We start from the raw sequence: 23,750 nt of genomic DNA, 5'->3' as shown, positions 1-23,750 counted from the left end.
TCAATAATCATTGCATTGAGCTAGAATTATTTCTATGCCATTAGGTGATGGGAATCTTCTTGCACTCGTCTTCTGTTTCTGGATCGCGTCCTGACAGCCATTGTCATTCAAAGCTTTCCTGTCTGTTCCCGAGAGGAGTGATGGCCACGACATGGAACAACTCCTGTGAGTAATGGCTTCACCAGTAGGCTTGGATTTAGTGAATCCCCATGGACAAAGGGATGTAGCAGGTGCTCCATCCAAGAATTTTGATGTGCTGACACTCTAGTGTGAATGTGGAGGTGTTTCTTCCTCCTCCTCCTCTTCCTTTTCCTCCTCCTCCGCTGGTTCTTCGTCATCATCATCGTCCTCCTCCTCCCATTCCTCTTACTCCTGTTCTTCCTCCTCCTCCTCCTTCCTCCTCCTCCATCCTTCTCCCTGCTTCTATTACCTTCTGTTTTTCTTCCTCCTCTTCCTGTTATGCAGTTATGCTGTTAACACTCCTCTTCCTTACCCTCATCCTCCTGTTCCTTCTGTTCTTTTTCTTCATTTTCTTCCTCTTATTCCTCCTCCTCTCTTCCTCTTTCTCTTCCCCCTCATCCTCCTATCCCCCCTCCTACTTTTTCTTCCTTCGCCTTCTCCTCCTCTTCTTACTGCTGTTCCTTTTCCTATTTCTTCTCCTCCTGTTCCTCCTCCACCACCTCGTCTTCCTCCGCTTGCTCATTTCTCATTTTTCTCCTCCTCTGCCACGTTCTGTTCCTTTTCATCCTCATCCTATTTTTTCCTCCTCCTTATCCTCATCTTCCTTCTTGTGTTCCTCCTTCTCTTTCTCCTTCAACTTTTCTTGCATTTTCTCCTCATCCATTTCCTTTTGTTTCTCCTCATCCTTTCCTTGCATTTTCTCCTGGCCAATTGTATGAGGTTCCACAAGGCCAAGTGCCGGGTCCTGCACTCAGGTCGTAACAACCCCATGCAACGCTCCAGGCTTGGGGAAGAGTGGCTGGAAAGCTGCCCAGCAGAAAAGGACCTGGGGGTGTTGGTCGACAGCCGGCTGAATATGAGCCGGCAGTGTGCCCAGGTGGCCACGAAGACCAGTGGCATCCTGGCCTGTATCAGAAATGGTGTGGCCAGCAGGAGTAGGGAGGGGATCGTGCCCCTGTACACAGCGCTGGTGAGGCCGCCCCTCAAATGCTGTGTTCAGTTTTGGGCCCCTCACTCCAAGAAGGACATTGAGGTGCTGGAGCGTGTCCAGAGAAGGGCGACGAAGCTGGTGAGGGGTCTGGAGCACAAGTCTTGTGAGGAGCGGCTGAGGGAACTGGGGTTGTTTCGCCTGGAGAAGAGGAGGCTGAGGGGAGACCTCATGGCTCTCTACAACTACCTGAAAGGGGGTTATGGTGAGGTGGGTCTTGGTCTCTTCTCCCATGTAACTAGCGATAGAATGAGAGGAAATGGCCTCAAGCTGCGCCAGGGGAGGTTTATAATGGAAAGCACAGGAGGTGTAAGTCTTTACAGACTATTTTTTCTCCTTCACATATTCCCTTTAAATCATCTCTTCAACTCTTCCCAATAAGTATGTAGCTTTCGAAGATAACAGCTTTATAACAGATTTGAAGAAGTGCTTTTCTCCAAAGCTTTTCTGCTGTTCATCTACATTAGGAAAAATGTCTTTACTGAGAGAGTGGTGACACACTGGAATAAACTGCCCAGGGAAGTGGTGGAGTCACCCTCACTGGAGGTGTTCAAGGAACGTGTGGAGGTGGCATTGCGGGACATGGCTTAATGGGCATGGCGGTGTGTGATGTGTGTTGGGTTTTTTTGTTTGGTTCGTTTGGGGTTTTTTTTGTTGATGGTTGGACTTGATGATCTTACAGGTCTTTTCCAACCTTGGTGATTCTGTGACTATGTGTGTGTGTGATTCGTTGCTCCTGTAATAAAAGAGTAAGCAAGTGTACCTAATTCCTCCTAACATGGGCATGACCAGGGTCCCCCCACAGCCAAGGCCTAAAACTCACCACGGGGCGAAAGTGCGGGTGGACGGAGGAGTGGGTGGGTGCAGAGGCCGGACGGGCGTGGAGGCAGAAGGGGTCTCCAGCAGAAGCTGAGGGATGACTTTTTCCTGCTGTTGCAGCCACCTTTCTCCAGGAGCGGTCCGGGTCCTGGAAAGGCTGGAGCCGCATCAAGCAGGCTGGGACATATTCAAGCACGTCACTGAGACCAACAGGCAGCAGCAAGAGCTGCAGAGGCAGCCGCCCTGGTAAGTACCTCCCTGACGCCGGAGAGGGGCTTGCTGGGCACCTGAATTGGCTTTTTGTGGGGGACCTGGCTGGAGAGAGAGGGACCCCTCTGATGGCTGGCTCTGCCCTTTCCAACCCAGAGTCTGTCCTCCCTTTGCAGAGGCCTGGCACCAAGACGTCTTGCCCCGAGGGGGGAATACCTGTTTGGGACAGCCAAGGTCTCGCCCCACCTGACTCAGCCCCAGGCTGATCCGCTGCACGGAAGGCAGAAGGGGCAGTATGGAAGAGGAGCAACACAGTAACTGAGCTCTTGGGAACCTACTTGCAGAAGCCCCTCGCCGCTCCCGGCCCACCCGTGCGTAACCACACAGCATCACACTGCGCCCCTGAAAGTAGGGCTGGGGCAGGGGAGGGCACCGGCCCGACCTGGACCCTCTCCACAGGCCACTTCTCCGCAGGCTGAGGGTGAGGCCACTTCTCCGCAGGCTGAGAGCCAGGCCCCCCCGCACCTGGGGGCTCCTACGCCTCAGCAGGAGCTGACGGCCGCAACCCCAGGCCCCCGCAGTCAGTGGCTCGGCCTGGTGCTGGTGTTACAGAACATCCTGAAACGCAGGGTCAAAATAGTGTAAAAGGAATGGAAATAATGTGAAGAAGATACTTTGTAATGCGTGTACCTGGTATGTAGACATAAAATTACAGTTAAAAACTGTCTCCACTAACTAACAGTAAGGATTACCACAAGGTCAAAGTCTAGGAAAATAGAATAGAGTGCCAAAACTGTTTTAAGGCTGACCTGCCTCATTGTCGTGTGAAACCCACACCTCCTAGCTAGAAAACGCCCCCAACCCAAATAAGCCCCCTCCCCTCTGGGCATGCGTAGGGAATTGGAACTGTATCTGTAAGATGAAGTAAGAAAGGTACTAACCAATAGTTAGTTAAGGGGTAGGAGCAGTAGGCGTAACTAACATTGTCACCTGTTTTAAATCCCTGTCATGATTTCAGCCCGGGGTGCATGCTGGCTGGAGAGATCCCCCACGCACCCGGCGCCGAATGCAGTAATGCCTGCTCTTTAATAGACCAGTGTGAAGGGGTTTCATTCCCGATTTCGGTGACACTGGCACTGAGGGAGGGAGCAGGAGGGCGCCCGACCGGGGCTGGGCTGGGCACCTTCCGCCTGTTCGTGCTGCGAGGCCTCAGGGCGAGGGCCCGCGCCTTCCCCTGAGAAGGCCCAGCATGGCCCGCAGGGCGGGATGGGCCAGGAGCAGCTGTGCCCCGAGGGCCCAGACAGGCTGGGCTGGGGCCCCCCATCAGCGCTGATGTTCTGGGCTGAAAATGGGAAAATGGGGAAAAACTTTGCCATGCGTGTTTACTGGAGGCTTGTGGCCTGATGCTCTCAGGCCCTGGGTGCCAGCGAGGCTTTCCAGATGGCTGAGTAACGCCGTGCGGCTGTGAGCGGTGGCACAAACTGCTCCGGTGGCCTCGGGTCCCTGGAGGGGGACGTGGATCGGGGACGGGGCTGGGAAGGGCTCTCGGGAGAAGGTCCTTGCTAGAACTGTTCGAGGACCATGAGTGAGTTCAAGTGATGGAGAATGGGGAAATCCTGCATTTCGGGGCGTGTGGGGATCCGCAGGGTGCTGCGTGTCTGGTCCCCGCCCCGCGGCGTGTCCCCAGCACGTGTCCCTGTGTCACAGCAGCCCTCTGTGAGGCGCCGCGCCCTGCAGTGGTGTCACAATGGCCAGGCTCTATATCTTCCCAAGGGGCTGGTTCTGCCCCAGTTTCTCATGGCGTTTGCAGGAGGAGGACCCAGAGAGAGCAGTGCGTCCATCTGGGGGATCCTGCTGCCCTGAGGAGGATGAGAGCACTCAGAGGTGAGGCGGTGGTGGGGGGCTGGGGGCTGCTGCCTGCTGGGGGCTGCGTCGCCGTCACCTCTCATCCTGCTGCCAGGCACCTCCGAGAGGGCTCTGGCTCCATCCTCTCCCTGCCCTCCGTGGGGCATCTGGGGACTGCTCAAAGACGACCTGGCCCGGCCAACTCTTGGTGGGGCTGCCCAGCCCCAGCCCTCCCAGCACCTCCTTGCAGGGTCCCATGTCCATGTCCCGCCCAGCTCGGGGCCCCCGTGCTGGACTCGCTCTAGCACATTGCTGCCATTCTGTCACTGGGGAGCCCAGAATGGATCCAGTCCCCCAGTGTGGTATTCCCAGTGCGGTCTTCCCAGTGCCGCAGTGAGGGGAAGACTCCCTTCCCTCGTCCCACTGACTGCCCTCTTGCCAGTACAGCCCAGCACGGGCTGTTAGTGCTGGGAGAGGCTGGGAAGATCCTCTCCCCTCCCTGGTGCAAAGCCCTGCAGCCAGCAAAACCATTTCTTTCTTTTCTTCCAGCTCTCTGCCCGTGCTTTGGTTCTCAGTCCAGACCTGCACATCCTGAGGATGGAGGCAGGGCAAAGAAGGCTGTCCCTAAAGCCGTCACTACCTTTGTGGCTAGTGGGGCTTCTCTGCTAAAGCGGCTGCAAGACCATGAGGTGAGACAAGGGGGCTCGAGGGCTCCCCTCCAAGCCCTTGACTTCCCCAGGTGCCGTGGCAGAGGGGGATCTCGCGTGATGGCACCTCTGCCCTCCTGCAGGCGCTTCGTCCCCAAGCGCCGATCCTGCCGCTCCAGCTGGACTAATGCCACTGCTCCCTCCCTCCTTTCCCTGGGAGCTTGCAGTGCTCTCCTGGACAAGGCAAAGCCTCTGGCATAAATCCCAGCATCTCTCCAGCACCTTTGCCCAAGCGCTCAAGGCCCCACTTTAGCTTTGGTTCCAGAACTGTCCCAGCGCCTGGGCTCCTGCCTGTGCGAGGGGAGCGACACTGTGCCCCAAGGTGCAGGGAGTTCATGGCTCCCCCTCCTCAGGGACTGGTCTCATTCCCACATCTTCCTCTTCCTCGCCTGGCACTGTCCGTCTGTCCTCCACCATCCCCCATCCTCAGGACCGACTTCCTAGGCTCCCGCATGGCCTTTTACCCTGGTGGAATCAACCTCCCTGTCTGGCTCTCTGGTAGTGTCAGAGGTGCTGTGGAAGATCTTGCCGTTCCCCATGGCTGTCCTGACCGATGCCTGCAGCTCGTACCTCGTGCCCATGGCAGAGAGATGATTTGGGGGGCAGTAGGTCTCTCTCGTGGGTCCCTGGCAACGAGGGCAAAGCAAGTCCCATCACTCCTATGTGTGGTCTGTCCCCAGGGTGACCGAGTGGAGACATACCGGGAGCTGGAGAGCTTCTTGCAAGGAGACGATGGCAGTTTGCAGAGCGGTGTCGTGAACCGCCTGATAGCAGAGGTGTCCAGTGACATGCGAGCAGCCCAGGTGAGCTTGTTCTCTTTCAAGGCCGCCAAAGCAGCCTGCCTCTGGCCCTGGTTTTTGGGGAAATCCAGAGCAGCACAGAGATGTTCCTCAACTATTCAGACCCAGTGGAGGTCCGAAGGGGACTCCTCCTTATAGGGAATTTGAAGAGGAGATGCAGAGAGTAGTGCAGAGAGGTGGACGCGGGGCTGTTTCTAACTGAGCGAGAGCTGGGTTCAAGCTCACTTGAGGAACAGCCCTGGGAACCCAGCAGCCCCGTGGAGAGGCCCCAGGGGGTCCTTGAGTCTGTGACAGTTTGTTCCTGGCATCTCTGCAGAGAGGGAGAGAAGGCAGCAGCACAGGGCTGTGCTAGGGAAAAGCCTCCCGCGTCTCACTGGGGAGCTGCTCGCCTACCCCAGGGTACAAGAGGCAGCAGGCGCCCGGTCTGAGCAAACTGCCCCGAGGGGTCTTGCAGGGGAGACAGGGGCGTTCAGCCTGTCCGAGTGCCTCAGCCTTTTTCTCGGGAGTGTTTAACTTGTGGCACTTTTTCAGGGTGTGACAGATGATGTGAAGATGGCTGCTAGCGACGTCCTGGTGGCTCTGGCCCGCTCCCGCTTCCACTTTGTCATGTCTGAGCTCCAGAGCCACCTGAAGGCCATGGGGAAGGTCCCTGATGAGATCGTGCTCCTCACCTTGGGCAAAATGGCCCGCAGCTACGGTACGGCACCCTGGGCCTCTTGGTTTGGGTAGGGGTCTGTGATAACGGGGAGAAAGCACCCTCCCCCTTCCTGAAGGCTCTGTGTTGAACTGGGGGGCTATGAAGTCGCCATGCCTCCTTGCTCTGTGCCAGGGCTGGCCGGCAGCTCTGCCTTACTAGCCCAGTCCTGGTTCCTGGAGGGTGGGAACCCACTGGAGACAAACCCGCAGGGTCTCTGCCCCGCACTGTCCTCCCCATTTCCCTAAAGGGCTTTCCTGTGTCCCCCTTGGGGAAGGCAGCCCTCCCCACACCCTCTGGCATGTCCCACATGGCCCAGCAGCCCCAGCCTTGCCAGGGATCGACCCCAGTCTCCCGTGTCTCTCACTGACCCTCTCGGTCCCTTTGTCCCTGCCTTCTCTGCAGCCCTGCGGTGCATCCCCTTCGTGGGAATGACGCTGCTTGCCGTGCGTGCCATGCTGAGCCGGGTGGGGAGTGGCCGGATCCTGCGCGCCGTCTGCAGTGGTGAGTGTCCCCTCCTTAGCTGGGGTCCCAGGGTCAGGGGCTGGGGTGGCCGTTGATGCCTCCATGTGATCTCAGAGGGAACATGGCAGGTGTCAGCCCACAGCGAGGTCAGGCCTTGGCGATCCCAAACCTCTGTGAGTGTGCAGAAGGAGCGGGAGAAGCCCCGGAGGTTTCTGTGGGTAGGACGCGACGGTGCTGCACAGGGGAACTCCTGGGTCCCTTCCCATGGCTTCTGTTCCCCTGTTTCCCCTGGGAAATACTGGAGGGGAACAGGCCATTGAGGAGGAAAAGGATGGGGAGGAGGAGAGAAACAGTGGGCTGTTTGAAACCAGACACCTCAAGGGCACAGCTTGGCCTCAGATGCAGATCTGGTCCTGGGCTGAGCCCTGCCGAGCCTGGGACCGTCCTTAGAGCAGGCTTGGGTGAGGGTGCAAGGTACCGTCCCTGCTGCAGACTCTCACGTGCTGCCCTTCCCTTTCTCCTGGTGCAGTTCTGGAGCAATGGTCAAAAGGGGTCAATACATACTTCGGCAGCCGGGAGCAATGCCCCTTCCCTCGCAATGTGGAAGCGCAGCTCTGTGAAGACATTTACCCAGTCTTCCGTTACGCGCTGGTAAATTGGCTGGGCTGCGAGGAAGAAGAGGTAAGAAGTGCTGCTTTCCACGCCTGGGGCCACAGCGGGGATGTCCACGTTGGTGGGTCTGTCTGTGGCTGGTGGGGTGTGAGCAGAGGGGTGAGGGGAGGGAGCGGTCTGAATGAGAAAGCATCCCAGGCCGGGAGCCTGCTGTCACTGTGCCTGGGGCTGGAGGCTCTCTGGCAGGAAGCAGCTGAGTCCTGGGGCCTTTCTGCAGGGAGGGCTGGGGTGCGAGCGTGGGGAACTGCTCTCTCTCCTCTGGAGTGAGCCCTTCTGCTGCAGGGCAGAAGGGAAAGGGAAACCCCTCCCAGTGGGAAGGGCAGACTGGTGTGCAGGCGATGCTGAGTGCTAGGCAGACCTTCAGCCCTCCAAGCAGAGCCTCTCCCTTCCCTCTTCAGGACAAGCAGGCTGTGCTCAGGGCGGTGGCTGCCATGATGGAGGTCCTGCTGCGTGAGGAGCAGCACCGCGAGCATGCCTGGGAGCAGCTCCTCTGGCTGCTGCACCAATCTCAGGAGGTCCGAGACACCTCCCGGGTCAACAAGGTGAGGTGTTGCGCAGGGCCCGGCGTGGCTGCTGGGGTGGGTCTGCGCGAGTGCCACGAGGCACTGGGGAGCTGTGGGGTGCCAGGAGGAGCTGGGAAGGCCTTAGAGAAGGAACAGGGAGGGGGAGAGCAGAGGAGGCCTGAGACTTCCCCGCACTCTTTGGGCAAGAAAAGAGAAATGCGGGGAGGGGCCAGAAGGGAGGCAAGAGTCCCCCGGGCTTGTCTTCTCAGGAAGGGAGGCATTGCCATCTCTGTAGTGCTCTGTGTGTGGGAAGAGCTTTGCCCTAATGCCCAGGGCCGTGTCCAGTCCCGTCCAGTGAGGGCTGAGGTCTGATGAGTGCAAAGTGCCAGGAAACGGAGTTGTCAACAGCGGGCTCTGTTCAGAGGAAAGAGACCCTGCCGATGCTGCTCTGAGGGGAGGGCAAACAAGAAGCCCCATCCAGGAGGGTTTGTGGTTTTCCCTGGGAGCTACTGTTAGGGACTCCCCTTCTCCCAGATGTGCTGGATTTCTCCCTTCCCAAGTGCCTTTAAGTAGCTTTAGCCTCCTCTTCCTCCCCCGTTGTCTCACAGACCTTCCTGCAGGCCAGGAACACGCCAGGATTTGTGAGACAGGTGCCACGTAGGTTCCTTAAGGCTGCAGGAGGCCTGATCCTGGCTGTTCGGAATGGGCCTGAGGGGCAGCCCTGTTCCCACAGTGATTTCCCTCTCAGCCAAGTCGCAGCAGGACTCTGGGAGAGGAGGGCAGAGAGCACCCTTTCTTTTCAGTCCCCCTCAATGCTGATGCAGATTTCTTTAAAACAGACCTTGTTCCCACAGCTCCCTGACGTGACCAAAGAGCCCGGCCTGGCCCCTAAGGCAGAACTTCCCCGCTGCATCGCGCTGCAGGGTAAGGAGAGGAGACTGGGCGATCCCCCGTCGTGCTGTGGCGGCTCTCTCCCTGTCCTCGGGAGTCAGAGGCAGCTGCCTGCTAGTGCAGAATGCGATTTCTTCCCTGCAGCACGAATATGCCCTGAGGAGACGGGCATGTTTCTGCACTCCCCGGAGAGCGGTGGGAGCAAGGCCGGTCGCGTGGCAGCCCTGGGCCTGCTGGGAGCGCTGGCCCACTCTGACGGTCAGTGCCATGGGCCAGGGACAGAAGGCAGGGGTTGGGGCTGCTGGGCTGAGAGCAGGAACGGGCTGAAAGCGGTGCACCTGCACCCAAAAGGAGCTGCAAAGAGCGGGTCCCCCAGCCGAGCTGACGCCCTGCGACAGGGCTCGAGCTCTCCTCTGGCAGTTAGAAATGGTGGCACACCAGGGATGATGCTCCAAGCTCAGTAACACGGGCAGGCTGGTGGGTGGGCGGGTGGGCTGGTGCACAGGAGCTGCTTGTACCCAAGTCATTTCTCACGTGCTCTGTGTTACCATATTACCATAGCTTTCAGTCCCTATAAAACAGCTGTGCCTCTAGAAATGGAGTCGCTCTGGCTATGCCGCTGCCTCCTGTGAAGTCAGAGTCAGGCCCCGCTTTTCTGTCCCGTTGGTGTGCGAAAAACTTGGAAGCTTCTGCCATTGGGGCTCTGCCTCAATGCACACCTCTCCATATCTCTTCCAGCACCTGCAGTGAGAGAGAAGCTGCCCCAGGTGATGGAGGCCGTGGAGTCAGTGTGCAACCACCCCAGTGCCCAGGTGAGCTGGTTTGGGAAGGGACAGTGCCACCAGGGGAGGCAGAGGAAGCCTTTCCCTCAGGGCAGAGCTGGGGTGCCTGGGGAAGTGCCGGCGCATTGCCCAGGCAGTGGGTGATGGCTTCTCCCTGGGGAGAGCTGGCAGAGTGGAGCAGGGAGGTCGCTGTGCTCTGTGGAGCAAATGCCCGTCCAGCCTGGTGCTAAAGCCCAGCTCTGATGCCAGGAGCGAAAGCTTCTGCCGTGCGCTTGTCATCTCTCCGCGAGCCACAAAGGCTGCCCCCAAGCAAAGGCGGCTTCCCTTTGGATTTTGAACAGGAGGACCGTAACCACGCTCTCCCCTGGCAGGTGCGGAGGGCAGTTCTGGAGTTCATCCGGGAGCTGCTCAGCTCTGGCTCCCAGAGCTGCTGGGCATGGGATGTGGTGGGGCACATCTTCAGCGAGTTCAGCCGGACCTCAGGCAGACTGGTAAGGGCAGAGCGAGACACCTGGGGCTTCCAGCAGTGCCTGGCCTGTGCTGAGAGCTTCTGCAGGCATCCTTGAGCATGGAGAGCTCCACGCTGCAGGGCCATCAGCGCCGGCGCTGCCATTGGAATGACCTGCAAATGGCTGTTCCTCGTGTGTGTGTGTGCTGATGTTGGTGGAGACATCAGTGAATGATGAGGGTTTGCACCCGGGCGTGCCACCTGGGACTGTGGGGCTGCCTGCGCACCCCACAGGCTGAGCTGTGCCCACAGACACCTTCAGCAAAGCTGCCTTGCAAAGGGAGGGGTCTTCTAGGGACAGGACATCCTCCATCCTTAAGTGCTCACAGACAATCAGCAAAACACAGCCACTGCAGCCAGATGGGCCTGGCTAGAGGATCTTTCTGTGGTGTTCTCATACTCTGGCCCTCCAAAGCATGCCCTGCCCATCCAATAGCAGTCTGGGGACCCGCATCACTTCTGGCAAGGGGACAGGCCATCTGGCAGTCCCTTTGGTGAGTGTTTCCATCTGGGTGCCCAGGAGATGAAGGATGGGCATGGCTGAGCCTTTTGCTGACTTGCTGAGGACCTTCCCTCTGGCTAGAGCCTCCCTCCAACCGGGGGATCTGTGCGTGTTGCTTTGCTCCAGGGCTTTCTAGTCCTTCCCAGGGTCTGGGAAGTGGTTCCCGAGCTGGGTCTGGCCGTTCTTGTCCTCCTTCTGGAGGTCAGTGCTCCTGGGAGGTTGGCGCAGGAGCACTGGTGAGGCCATGCCTGAGCCTTGTCGGTCGGGAGCTGAGAGTAACGGGTTTTGCCAACTCTGTCTTACAGGTGGCAGGAGGCCTTTTTGCCTGGGTAACACCGGAGGAAGGAGCTCTTCGAGCCCTGTGTGTGGACATCCTGGGCTCGCTGGACGTCTCTCTGAGAGGGATGACCAAAGTAAGTCACCCTGTGCCCTGCTGCTGTGGCCACTTCTTGCCTTCAGGACATTTTTCTTCATGCTTCCCCATGCTGTGAACCTCTCCCCTCACATGTGCTGAAGCACACAAGGCTCAGGGAACCGCAGACTGTCACTTTTGTCTTTGAGCTGAATAGAAATGCTGATGTGGTGAATTGCCCGGTTCTTCTCTGCAGCTCCTGTGGCCGAGGTTGCTGCAGTACGTAGTGCCAGCCCAGTACAGCGGCATGCTGATCCCACTCTCCCGCTGTCTCCGAGCCCTAGTTGAGAGACGGGAGAGCACAGGGTGTGAAGAAGACGAGGAGGAGCCTGACGCCGTGGACTCCCAGGAGCGAGGTAGAAGCTAATGGGTTCAGCCAGGGGCTTGGCCAGTCTGTGTCTACATGCACCCTGCCAGCCCTCAGCAGAAGCCTGGGAGAACCAAAGGGCGGAGCCAGGCTCTGCTGCTGGGCATGAGGGGCTCTGCCCTGCATTGCCCCTTGCCCAGCGCAGAGGCCTGCCTCTCCTGCTCGCAGCACTCTCCTGGCGAGCCGGGGCTTGTTCCTGGCCATGCTGGAGCTGCCTTCGTCCCGTGCTGGGCAGCCCTGGGGATTTCTCCCGGGTCAGCGCCGTGGCAGCACAGCTGCTCTCAGCCCTCAGCCCTGTGCGGGGCATCGGAGGCGCGATGGGCAGGGCACGGAGGGGGCTTGTTGGCTCACCTAGCCTTTCTTCCTCCCCACAGCCCGGCTGCCGGCTCCCCAGGCCCTGCTGGCTCGACTGCTGGTGAGTAGTGGGGCCCGGGGGAAAGAGCTTTTCTGGCCAGGGGTGGTGGGGGAGCCCAGGGCAGAGATGCTGTTGAGGCCCGTGCCGGGATCCCCCAAGGAGGAGGCAGTGTGCCTGAGACTGCCTGGGCCTGTCCGGTATCCCACTCCTTTCTTGGGGCTAGCAGCACCCCGGGTGCAGGAGCGGCATCGAGCTCCCTCCCTCCCTCCCGGGAAAAACTGCAGCTCTGGTGGCAGGAGTGACCCTTCTCTCCTGCCCTCGCCTAGGTGGTGGCAGCAGCTCCTCACAAGAGCGGCGAACGTGCAGTCGCTGCCTTGCAGCTGCTGCAGGCCCTGCATGGCAGGATACACCGAGCCTTGGGGGTGGTGTGGACTACCGAGATCCCCCTCCTGCTGCAGTACTTGGAAGGTAAAGTGCGGGTGGGGAGGGAGAGGCTGGGGGGAGGGAAGGGGGTCAGGAAAATGCAGCTTCCCAGCGTGACGGAGGAGAATTGTCCCCAGTTCCCCAGCACTTGCTCTGCAGCCTTTCCCCTTCCAGGGAGCCAAAGCTGAGGCTGGGGGCAGCCGTCCCCCAGTGTCGATTTGGCCCAGGGGATGGATGGGGCTGTTGATGTCCTTTTGGAGGGCAGGTCTTGGCGGCACCCCCATGTCCTGGCCGGGGTGGTGTTTGGGGAAGGGACAGGACTGGTGCTCCTGGAGGGGGTGCAGCCCCTGGCTTTGGAGAACCAAGTTGCCAGGCCAGGCCAGGTTTGCAGCAGCTGTCCTTGGCAATAGCCTGGGAGAAGAGCTGCAAATGGGCAGAAAGTGGTGGGTCATTAAGGAGAAAATGTGTGTTGCCAATGCACGCTGGCACGCAGTGGTCGGAGTTGTTCTGGGAGCTGCAGTCAAGCAGTGGGGATCTGTTGTGGACAGCACGTCCTTGCCCAGCTTGAATCAGTGGCCCTGACAAATGTTCCTGGGATCCCTCCTGTGTCTTTGGCCTCACAAGGGCTTTGGTGTAGGTGCTTGTAGGCCCTTTCTAGCCTGATGGCCTGGGAATGTTGGGAGGTCTGACCGCAGAGGAGACCACAGGGCTCGTCTTTGGTGTGAGCTTAAATAGCAGCGACGGCTTTTGCTTCCTCTTGCTTTCTAGAGAAAACCAAGAGGTCCCTGGACTCTGCAGAGTGGGAGCATCGTGTGCTCAAGGTACAGCATCCTTGGGGGGTGTCACAAATAGAGGGGGAGAAGAGGGAACAGACAAAGTTGTGGGAGGAAGCTCGGGGCTGCCTGTGTAGGCAGCAGGAGGTGGGGGCACCTCCTGAGTGCCCTGTGCCTCCCCCCGCAGTAGGTGCCTGCCCGCTCAGAGGAGCTGCTGTCTGCACACGTGCCACGGCTGATGGCTAATGCCCTCTATCGCTGTGGCACACGCCTTAGCACTGCCTCCTCCTCTATGTCTGGCATGCCGGGGAGGTCTCGCCTGAGGTGTTAGGGGAAGAGGGAGGCTGGTGAAAAGAGGGCTGGGTGGGGCAGGGGAAGAGTCTGCCGTTCCCAGTAGCTCCCCTCAGCAGTGTCCCGGGACATGCGAGCGTAGAAAGCATCCTGGCCAAGGGCAGGGGAACACTCGCTTCCTCTCTGTTCCCCACAGTTCCTGCGAGCGTCGCTGGAGCCCATCGAGGACAGGGCCTGGACCATGGGCCTGAGCCAGGAGCTGAGCCAGCAGCTGGGCAGCTCTGCCCCCGGCTCCTGGGAGAAGGTGTGTCTCCTGCCCCGCGCCAGGGCTGGGGCTCTGCCCACGCAGGCGGTTTTCATTGCTTCCCCTTCTCTTGCCCCCAAAATGCACCTCCCTGGGCTACTCCAGTGGCTGGCTACCACCAGGGGTGGTCGGGTCTGTCTGGGGCCAGACCTTTCCTGACAGGTCGGTCCATGACCACATCTCGGACGTGGCCTCCTCTCTTGCAGCTTTTCCTGTACAAGGCCCTTGGGACAGTGCTGGCAGCTTGTCAGGATCTCAGACACGTCCAAGGGCAGGTGCTGAGGTTCCTGCAGGAGACAAACCCTGTGCAGCTGTCTGAAGCCCAGGTGAGGTGATGTTCCTGTCCTGCGCATCCCCTGCCTGTTCCTGGGGGAGAGGCAGGGCTGCTCCAGACCTCGATTTCCCCCTTGCTGCCATTTCCCCCTTGCCGCAATGTCCTGCCTGGCCGTTGTTGCTGGCCATGGCCGAGTGCCTGGGCTGGAGCCAACTCCCTGTTTCTCTGTGGTTGCAGGGAATGATTTCTGTTGTGTCCCACACGGCTGAGAGCCACTTCCATCTGGTCTTGGACACAGTGAACATGTTCTCCACTGCTTTCACCAGAGGCTGGTTTTATCAGACTTCCATGGGCTGGAAGGTAAAGGATCCAGGGTTTCCCTGTTTGGCTTTCCTTTTTTGGCCTTCTTTCACTTCTACACCTGCAGCAGCCAAGTTGTGGCAGCTGCCTTGAGATAAGCATTCGTGTAAGAGCTAGCCGAGACCTCTGTTTCAGAGGGGACGTCCTGACATTGGGGCCCCTGAGGTGTCTTTGGAGAGGAGGGGGTTTGACACCGGGTGGATCAGAGCCACCCAGCTGGGGCAGCTGCAGCGGTTGCTTGCTTGCAGCCACCTTGCCCCTGACTTAACTTCAGCAGGAGCTGGCGACAAGGGGGTGGGCACGGTGTGACACTCTGACCCTTCCCCAAAGCTGAGGGCCAAGAGCAGGAGCCTGGTGAAGTCTCGCTGGCTCTGCTCCCCACCTGGGGGCTGTGGGGAAGCCTTTCAGGGCAGGGCAGGGCCCTACAGAGAGAGCGGTGCAGCCTGGCCTGGGGAGGTGAGCAGAGTGGGCTCATCTGCACCCCTGACGAGCACGGGCTGCGTGTCTGAGCAGGGCTGTGACAGGCTATGTCAGATACCTTTCCACAGAAAGGTTCCAGGCAGCTCCCCGACCTCTCAAATCAGTGGTAAAAGAGCCAGCAGTGTGTGCGATGCTGGCTGCACCTCATCCCCATCCCCATGCGAGATCCCAAGCTGTGGGATGGGAACAACTTCTGGCCTTGGAACTCGCAGCTCGAGGAGTGGCCTGGGGAGCTGCTGGGAGGTGCCCAGGGAAACAAGGAGCTGGTGAGGGTGCAGGGCAGGGCCTGCCGCAGGAGCCTGCCAAAGTCCCGGGGCTGACCTCTCAGGGCATCTCTGTTGACACAGGTCCAGCAGCAGCAGAAGATGGAGAGCGCCCAGGCCATTCGTGCTGCTCTGATGTGCACCTACAGCGGCATTGCACTGCGTGCCCCCAAGGAGCAGCTGCTCACCCGCGTGGATAAAGAAATCGTGGGCAACATCCTGCGGCTCTCCAGAGCTAAACAGAGGGTAGGAGCATGGGGCACACAGGGCAGGGATGCCTGGGTGTCCCAGCTTCAGCCCCTTGGGGCTGGGGTGCACCGAGGTGGACGGTCCCTTTCTAAAGATCTCCCAAGGAAGGGTTTGTCCTCAACGTCCAGATCCAGCCCCCCATGGGTTTCCCCTGCCCATGCTCTTCTTCCACCTCTCAGCCCTTCAAAGAGTTGAAGGGGTGCTTTGCTCTCTTTGGCCTCAGGACTTGCAGCTCAAGCTCGCCCTGGTGCAGAGCATCACCGAGGTCAGCTGTGCCATCCAGGCTGTGGGCGACTGCGGCAGCTTTGAGCTGTCCTTAAAGCAGGAGGCAACGTGGACCTTGCTGGTGAGTGCCTGTAGCCGGGGCGGTCGCACGGGGGAGTTTTGGGCTGCGCCATCGGACTCCTTACCCCAGAGGCACGATGGTCTCTGGGCTTCACGTGAGCTCCTGGAGCTGTGTCCGGAGCTGGTGGGGCTCTTGAGTGCTGGTGCTGGGTGGCTGTGGTTGGGGAGCAGGGGCCCTCCTGCAGTGCCTTTGGGGATGCGTGGGGGTGACGGGGCAGTGTCTGCCCAGGCCTGGCAGCAGAACGTGTCCCCAGGGGAGGCGGGAGGGCCGTCCCGTGCCCCTGCCAACTCTGTGCTTCTCTCTCTGGGACTTGCAGGACTGGATCAAGGGGGAGCCCTGGGACTCCCTGGTGTATGGAGTGTTCCAGGCCCTGGAGGAGTTGAGGTGAGGTCTGTTCCCCGGGCTGTGGGGACTCCCAGTGTGCCCCATCCCAGCTGGCTGGGGCAGCCCCAGTGGCCTTGAGCATGGGGCCGGGAGCTGCTGGGGCTGTGGAGTGGGAGGGTGTTCCCCATGTCGGGAGTCTCCCACAGGAAGGGAGCCCCCGAGGTTCCTTAACCTGGGGGCAGGGGTTTGCCTGCTGCCTGGGAGGAGGCAGGAATTGCTGGCGCTGAAGGCAGTGCTCGCTGGCGTGGGCGGGGGTGTGTTGGATTTGGGGCCCTCGATTAGGAGGAACCCAGGTGTGGTTTGAGCCACTCTGGAGACAGTAAATCTCCTTTGTGTTTTCTCTTCCTTTTTCCTCTGGCCAGCAAGCTGAGGCCACCTCTGAGGCGGGAGGAAAATCACAAGCTGCTGGCAGTGTGCTGCCAGACTGTCTTGTCCTGTCCTTCCAAGGAGCAGATGAAAAAGGGCAGGAAGACAGTGAGGGCAGCTGTGAACATGCAGGTACCCGCTGGCCAGTGCCTGCCCACCCCTGGGTCAGGATCCCACCTCAGTGCGCCCCGGCAGCCCCCATGATGCAGAACCTCAGCTCTGCTTTCCTGCTTTCAGCTTCTGCACAGGAGATGCTTGGAAGATCTGGGCCATCTCCTAGAAACCTTTCTGGAGGCAGAGGTGACCTCTGCCTGCTTTGATGACATGGTCCATGTGAGTAGCCGTGGGGCAAGAGGGAAAGTGTTTCAGGGGCAGAGAGTGGAGGCCTTAGAGGGTGTTAGGAGGTGGATACCTTTCCTGCGGGAATGTGGGGCTTTGGCTCCTTGCTCTGAGGCTGTGCGTCTGGCCGGGGCCAGGGGCTGAGCTGGGGGACGGGAGCGCCCGGCCACTGCAGCCTCTGGCCAGGCAGAGCAGTGGGCCCTGTTGGAGGGAAAGCCCAGAGCCAGCCCTGAGCTGGCTGAGAGCAGCCTGGAGGAAGGCTGGAGTCGGGAGACGCTGGCAGTGTAGCAACAGCAGCCTCAGGGCAGAGGCAGCTGGAGGGAGCGAGGCAGTGGAGGCAGCAGTGCCAGTGCTCGGTGGGGCTGGGGTTGGCACTGGGAAGGGGCCAGAGAAGGAGGGAGTTGGAGAGGGATCTCCGGGAGAGAAAGATGCCTGTTGTGAGAGAGATGCACCCTGCCTCAGGTCCTGAAGGGCTGGCTCACCTCAGCCAAAGAATGGGAGCGGGAGAGAGCCCTGCAGGTTTGCACGCACGTGCTGGGAGCTTGCAAGGAGCGATTCGAGCTCATGGTGAGTAGAGCCCCCCCGCGTGCCCTGGCGCCCTTTTCCCACCATTCATGGCCCCAGAAGGGAGCCCTGCCCAACTGGGTGCTGGGTTTTGGGGCTCCAGGGATTACGGGGCAGCCCTTCTGCCTGCCCCTCTGCCCGGTCGCTGCTCAGGGAGCAGGATGGGCGATAGAAGCGAGCGGGTGCTGGGGCTGCCTGCGACCCTTTTCCTGCTGCTCTGCCCTGCAGAGAGGACGTCCTTGCAAGCGGTTCGGCTCCCTGGTGGGATTGCTGGCGACTCTGACCAGCGACTGCCTGGCCACGTCCCGCCAGAGGGCATGGGTCTGCCTTGGCTACCTTCTCCAAATGCAAGGTAAGGAGAGTGGGCGCTTCCCAGCCTTGCTCAGCCTGATCCTCCCTCCCTTCCCGGCCTGGCACCACTGGGATCCTGCAGGGCCAGGCCCTGTCCCCAGGAGGGAAGCGGGAGGCAACGTGCTTGGCTGGTTTTGTGCCCCCACCCTGTTAGCCCTCTGCCTCCCTGGACATGTCAGGAAGGATCCCTGGGAGAGGGTCGCTGAGTCCCACCTCCGCAGCGCATGTGTGCGGTTGGTCAGGGCCATCCCCCACTGCTGTCTGAGAGCAGGACATTGCCACCAATGCTGGGGACTGTCCCCCTCCATGTCTGCCCCCCTCCATGTTCCAGGAGAGACAGAGGGTGGTCAGACAACTCGCTCAGATGAGGCCCCTGACATTCCAGAGGGTGCCTTCCCCCTTGCTCCCTGCCTTGAGCCTGGAGAGACAGGCAGCTCCCCAGGCAAACTATCCAAACTCATCGCCGCCAGGGAAGAAATCTCCTGCCGAGCACAAGAGAGGAAACCAATTTGCTGCCCAGAGCAAACTGGGCAGGGAAGAGGGATCTGAACTGCAGGCCCGGGGCGTGCCGCAAAGGGTTGTGTTTGAACCGTTTCCTCTTCAGGCAGCAGGGTCTGCCTGTGCTGAGGCAGTCACGGGGAGGTTTCCTGCCTCCCAGAGACAATGGTGGCCTGTGTGGGAACAGGGGACACAGCTGCTGGGATCAGAGGCCAGTAGCTGCTGAAACCCTGAAGCCCCAACAAATGGTTCAAGGAGGAAGAGGGCTCTTTCCAGCCCGGGATTTGTCAGCCATTTATCGGGCTCAGGAAATCCTGCTGCACCGAGTTCAGGAGGGCCCTGGGTTTCCCTGTGGCTTTCACTGCCACCCCCTGGGTTCTCCTTGAGCAGTATCTAGGGCCAGAGGTTGCCTTTCTGTGGGCGTGACTCCCCTTTTCTTCTGGTGTTTGTTCCAGCCAGGACCATGGAGGTGGTGCCTCAGGCAGATGAGATCAGGTGCCTTGGTGAGGAGCTGAACAGCCCAGACACCGTGCAGACCTGCGCCAAAATAGCAAAGGTAACTGGCCCCAAAAGAGCGGGGTGGGGGCCCAGCTCCTGGGCTCCTGCACATCTCCCTGCTCCTCTCCAGCGTCCCTCGCTGTCTCCAGAGCAAGCTGTCCAGGATGGCTGTTGTTAGCAAGTAGCAGGAGGCTCTGAGACAAGACTGTCCTTCAGGCATGCTGGAGCAGATACCGTATATGTGTGCGTGTGTGATTGCTCTTGTCAGAATACAAATTTGGTACATAATAAGCAAACAACATGGGGGGCGACACTTCCCAATCGGGTAGCTGCATCAGATGTAAACAGCACTGTATGCATAGCAGGAGGAAAAAGTGATTGCCCCCTGCACGACTGCCGAACTAACAGTTCTGTCAAGTTTCCTTTCCATTCTGAATTGCTGGAGCAGAGCTGTGACGTGGTCTCTCTTGTTCCTGACTTCTCTCCAGGCTGTTTGCAAGTGCATCCCTCCAGCGCAGGCTACGGACTTTCTGACTGCGGTCCTGCCCAGCTTGCTGCACGTCACACCCACGTGTGTGAAGCCACTATGGAAGTGGGTGTTCATCTTCCTGGTGGAATGCAGGAAGGAAATACTCCAGGAGGTAAAGGCGACCTTTTTCCCATTTGACTTTGTCTTTGCTCCTGTTGGCTGTTTAACGACACCCTGTGCAGTTGGCACAGGCTCAAGAAATGCCACCTGTGTGTCGAGCCAAGGGGCTGCTGAAGGAGTCAGGTGCCCTTGCAGAGGCCCTGTAAGGCGACTTCAGGGTCTCAAAGAGCGTGTTTGGTTTTGCTCTTGCATCGCTACACACATGTGGGGAGAGTTCTTCAAGCGTTGGGTGTGAAACGTGCCCGTGTCCTCTGTGTGCACAAGGGCACGCAGCTGCTCGTACGGTTGGGCCCAGGCACATGCAGTGACTGAGTCTGTGCGTGTGAGCGCGTGCATGTGTGCGTACGTGTGCGCAGTTGCCAAGAGCACACCCAGCTCCAGACGTGAGCCAGGGCCAGGCAGGGTGGAAGGGGTGAGGTTTCAAGCTAGGTCTGGACCCTGTGTCACGGGAGCAGGCACTGCTCCTGTGCTGAATGACTGTGTCTGGGCCCCGCAGGAGGGGGTAAAGGATGCACCGAGCCCTTCTTTCTCCTCCATTTCCATTCAGGTGCCAAAAATCCTGAAGACCCTTTGCACCTACATGCGGCAGAGCACCCACAGGCCCTTCCTGCTCTGGGCCGTGTTTCTCCTCGCCCACTTTCACCAGGAGCCCGTCATCAGCAGTCTCCTCCGGAAAGGTCTGCCCATGGACAGGTACGTGCACCAGCCACTTCCCCACTGTAGTCAAACAGAGACCCCACAGCTTGCGTGCACTGGGGTGGCCCAGTTAAGAAGCAGGTCTTTTTTCTGCCTGAGCTGTCTTGAGTGTTGCAAGACTGCGTGCTTGTGTCTCTGCCGTGACTGGGGCGTTGTAAGCCCCATTGCAGAGGAGGAGAAGGTTTGAGGGCACTGCAGGACTGCGAAGATACGGGCTCAGGGGTGAACATCTGTTCCCTTGCAGTGACACGGTGGAGCTGTGGAGGAGCCTGGGGAGAAGCACCATTGGGATTCAGGTCCTGAGGTGCTTAGTGGAGAAACTAAACAGAGCACGAAACAACTGCCTGGGGACCAACTCCTCCGCTTGTGAGTGGCACAACCATGAGACTGCTCTGGAGACTTTGATGGTACGTTCAATGGCAGACACGTTTCTGTAGCTTTGCATCTGCTTTGTAACTCCTGCTTCGGAAAAGGGGGAGTCAGGTGCCCTTTGCAGATGCCCCTGGAGACTCCCAGGGCGCTGTGCTGGGCCGGCCTCAAGCAGTGTGGGGAGCTGGGACAGTGTTGTGCTCCTGAGCCACAAGGCTGTCGCAGAAGTGACAATTGCGGACAGTAACCCCCCTGCCCCAGGCAGGCAGGGGAACCAGGCTGGTGGGAAAAGGCCTTGCCTGAAGAGGGGCTTCTTGGTCACGTTTCTCTGCAGATCACCCGTGCCATCTCCGAAGTGGTGCTTGCCCTGAGGAGCACAGAGGAGCTCAGGCAGCTGCTTCCCCACCTCCTTCCCAGCCTCCTGAGGTGGGCCAGCGAAACCCTGGGCGAGGAGCGGCTGCTTTCCCCCCTGGGAGAAGGCGGAAGACAACTGTTCCTCAAGGGCCAGGTGCTTGAGGAGAAGCCGTGCAGGTAAGGAGCCGAAGGGGCAGATGGAGGGGCTGGCTTCGGTTCCCCTTGCCAAGGCACGTGCCTTTGTGGGGTTGAGGGAGGGCTTTGCCTGCCCCACTTCCTAGATGAGCAAACTGCTCGTCGTGGTTGGGTTTACTTCTGCTCCTTCATGGGGAAACTCCAGCTCCCAGGCAGGAAGGTCTGAGGCAGCTCGTGCTGTGGACGGCTGTCATCTTGCCTTCTGCATACCCTTGCATGCACGATAGCTTTGCACTCCCTCAGCGGACCCCCACCGGGGGGGAGCGTGACTCTTGCGGGCAATGGCATCATTCTTCACAAAATGCTGGTGGGAAGAGGTATTAGGTGTTGCCTTGATTCTCTAGCATGGAGTCAGTCCAGGGGCGTGGAGTTTCTTCTGCTTCAGTGGGTTTGGGGCATGATGAAAATGCCAGTGTCGTTAGCTGCAGTCTACGAAGCATCATTCCCGGGGTATTTAGCTCTGCTAAAGAGAAATCTTCCCCTAAACTGCAGTGATTTGATCTTTCTTTGGTTTTGTGGTGCTGCTGCTGTTTTGATTTTTTTCTTGTTTTGTTTGACTGTGTTTTGACTGGGTTTGTATTTTGTTTCTTTTGCCAGGGTTTTCCTTATGGCTTTAGAGTTGGTGCTAGGCAAATGCATGGCAGAGAAGTGGATGCGGCTGCTCATGAATCGGGCAGCGTGGGCTCTCCTTGAAGACCCCCTGACCCATTCTGATGGGGTGCGTCTCCTGACCAGGTAAGAGCCCCAGGGATGCACGTGGCTGCCTCCTGCGGGGCTGTGCCCAGGGAAGTGCCTGCAGGACCCTTCCAGCATGCCTGGGAAGCCATCCTGAGCTGAAGAATAGTATCTGCATTGGTGTACATGAATTTTGGCAACCTGGCCTTCCTGGGTAACTGTGTGTCCCTCGCTTGTGCTCCCTTGCGCAGCGTCCTGGTCCGTGCTGGGCTTCTATCACCCTGTCTGAAGCAGACCCTCTTCCCATGGCTGGATTCCTGCTCAGTTAAGCTGCGGGTGACAGCTACAGCCTTCTTTGCTGAGGTAAGGCAGGGGGTGGGGAAGGAAGGGTTCAGAGGGTTTTAGTGAGATCCGGCTCCTTGGGACGTCTGTTTTTGTGGGAAGATCCCTGGAGCGGAGCAGACAGGGGAGCGCCTGGCCAGGACCAGGTCCCCACAGCACTGCCTGTGTCCTTCCAGCTCTCTTGGGACTGCAGCACAACAAGGACCCGCGAGTGAAGCAGGCACTAGAGGAGTCTCTCCACGATACCTGTCTCCAGCCAGCACCAAGGAGTTAATTAAATAAAGCTCAGCACAAGATGCCTAAAGGGCAGTGTATCTTTTTTCCACCGATGGCACCCTTGTGCTTGGCGGGACCACATGTGGGTGACACCGAGGCTGGGGGCTGCCAGCTGCATGGCCCCTCCCGGATCTTCGTGGGCTGGGCACAACGCAGTCATGCCGGGACAGACCCCAGAGCAGGGGTCTCCCCATGGGGTCCTGGGGCCTTGCCGTGCCCTCCCACTGCCCATGGGGATCCCCTTGCCACCCCTCCCACCACGGCACGACCACCTCTGGCACCAGCAAGGGCTGGTGCAGGGAACAGCCCAGGGAACACCCTGACCATACCACCACAGCAGGCTTTGCCCTCCCCGGTGTCCTGCCATGCTGGGCCCCCCCACAGCACTTGCCCAGGGACAGAGTGGGGGGGTATCAGGGGAAAAGGGGGGCACTGGGGGGAGTAGGGGGCACTGGAGGATGGGTGGGGAGAACCAAGGGAGGCACAGCAGTTTAGAGGGGTGTGGTCAGGGGGCAGAAGGGTGGCACTGGGGGACAAGTAGGGAATGTCGGGGGATCTTAAAGGGTCAGCTATGGCTCAGGGGCTGAGCAGAGGGACAGAGTGTAGCAGAGGGCTCTGGCTGGCCCATCGGACCCCTGCCCACCAACACAGGCCCCACTGGTGCTGGTCCCCAGCCCCGGCGGGCCTGGGCACATCTGCGTGGGGCAGGGGCAGCTCCACACAGGGAGCCCACCAGCAGAGATGCAGTTTCATCCCTCAGGCTGCTGGGCACCCTGGCCCCGCTGTGAGCCCATGTAAGCCTCTGGTCCCCTGTCCCGGGGGTCCCACCATCCCTGTGTTCCTAACTGAAGACCCTGCAAAGATTGCTCAAACACGTGCTCCTGCCTTGCACAGTCACGTTCCTTGACAGAGGTGGGGCTGGAGCTGGAAGAGGGAGTCAAGCCCCTGACTGGGTGGAACACCAGGCCTGGGGAGGGTCCTGCTGTGGAGGGGGCACCAGCAAGGGCCGAGGTGCTGGGGGTTTCCCTGGGCACCAGCAGTGCTGAGGGCTCTGGTAGTCCTGGGAAGTGAGCGTGCCAGGCACGGGGCAAGCGACTGAGCTGGACCTTCTCCAGCAGCAGGCATTTGTATGAGGGGGGCTCAGAGGGACCCCTGTCCTGCCCCACTGCTGCAGGTCAGTCTGAGGCACGTGTGAGCCCTGGCTCTCTGCACATCGGGCTTTGCGCTGCCCTCAAATGGTCTGAGCCTCCTCCCAACCCCACAGAGCTTCTCAGCCCTGCCGGTAACTCCTATTTCCCCCTGACTTGCCGCTCGCACGGACCAGACGCCTTGGTTCAGCTGCATCTCCTGAAAGAAAGCAAAGGACCAAGAAGCCAGAGACATGGGGAGAGAGGTCCCTGCAGAGTGGAGTCCCTGGAGATCATCCCTGGGTGTAACCAGAGAGGAGCAGACTAAGCCATGGAAGAGGCTTCTCACTTTATTAAAGTAACCTTCCTCCACACTGCAAGAGGACAGGCGAGGAGAGCAGAGTCCAGATGCACGGACCTGCACACGTTTGCTCTTGAACGGGGCTGGCTCGTGGGGGTGCAGCCTCCAAGACACTAAAACAGAGTGGCTGAAACCGACGGCACAGCACGTCTCACCCAAAGCCAGGACAGAAAGCCTGCACCCAGCTGCCCAAACCCCCCAGATGTGAACTGAGGCTCCTGCCCCAGACCAGAACATGGCCAG

General features: G+C 59.5%; 2 protein-coding genes across 2 annotated transcripts; both read left to right on the top strand.

The window, feature by feature from the left end:
- The first annotated feature begins 2,095 nt into the window (after window positions 1–2,095).
- LOC132321558 (maestro heat-like repeat-containing protein family member 2B) lies at window positions 2,096–19,258 on the top strand. Its single transcript, XM_059835052.1, has 30 exons — window positions 2,096–2,233; window positions 4,008–4,081; window positions 4,592–4,731; window positions 5,430–5,552; window positions 6,081–6,246; window positions 6,649–6,747; window positions 7,238–7,389; window positions 7,779–7,922; window positions 8,738–8,807; window positions 8,919–9,032; window positions 9,513–9,586; window positions 9,928–10,047; window positions 10,872–10,979; window positions 11,175–11,334; window positions 11,720–11,760; window positions 12,027–12,179; window positions 12,903–12,944; window positions 13,384–13,491; window positions 13,698–13,817; window positions 14,003–14,125; window positions 14,953–15,114; window positions 15,341–15,463; window positions 15,780–15,847; window positions 16,210–16,345; window positions 16,451–16,546; window positions 17,015–17,119; window positions 17,345–17,468; window positions 18,421–18,521; window positions 18,952–19,104; window positions 19,184–19,258. Exons 2-30 carry the CDS (start codon window positions 4,066–4,068, stop codon window positions 19,256–19,258), a joined length of 3,216 nt encoding a protein of 1,071 aa, XP_059691035.1. The 5' UTR covers window positions 2,096–2,233; window positions 4,008–4,065.
- Window positions 19,259–19,663: 405 nt separating this feature from the next.
- On the top strand, window positions 19,664–21,465 carry LOC132321557 (maestro heat-like repeat-containing protein family member 2B). Its single transcript, XM_059835051.1, has 4 exons — window positions 19,664–19,805; window positions 20,053–20,215; window positions 20,512–20,708; window positions 21,324–21,465. Exons 1-4 carry the CDS (start codon window positions 19,693–19,695, stop codon window positions 21,463–21,465), a joined length of 615 nt encoding a protein of 204 aa, XP_059691034.1. The 5' UTR covers window positions 19,664–19,692.
- Window positions 21,466–23,750: the final 2,285 nt, after the last annotated feature.

This window comes from Gavia stellata, unplaced genomic scaffold, assembly GCF_030936135.1.
Source record: "Gavia stellata isolate bGavSte3 unplaced genomic scaffold, bGavSte3.hap2 HAP2_SCAFFOLD_91, whole genome shotgun sequence".
NCBI lineage: Eukaryota > Metazoa > Chordata > Aves > Gaviiformes > Gaviidae > Gavia > Gavia stellata.
This window is presented reverse-complemented; position numbering and strand designations above follow the sequence as displayed.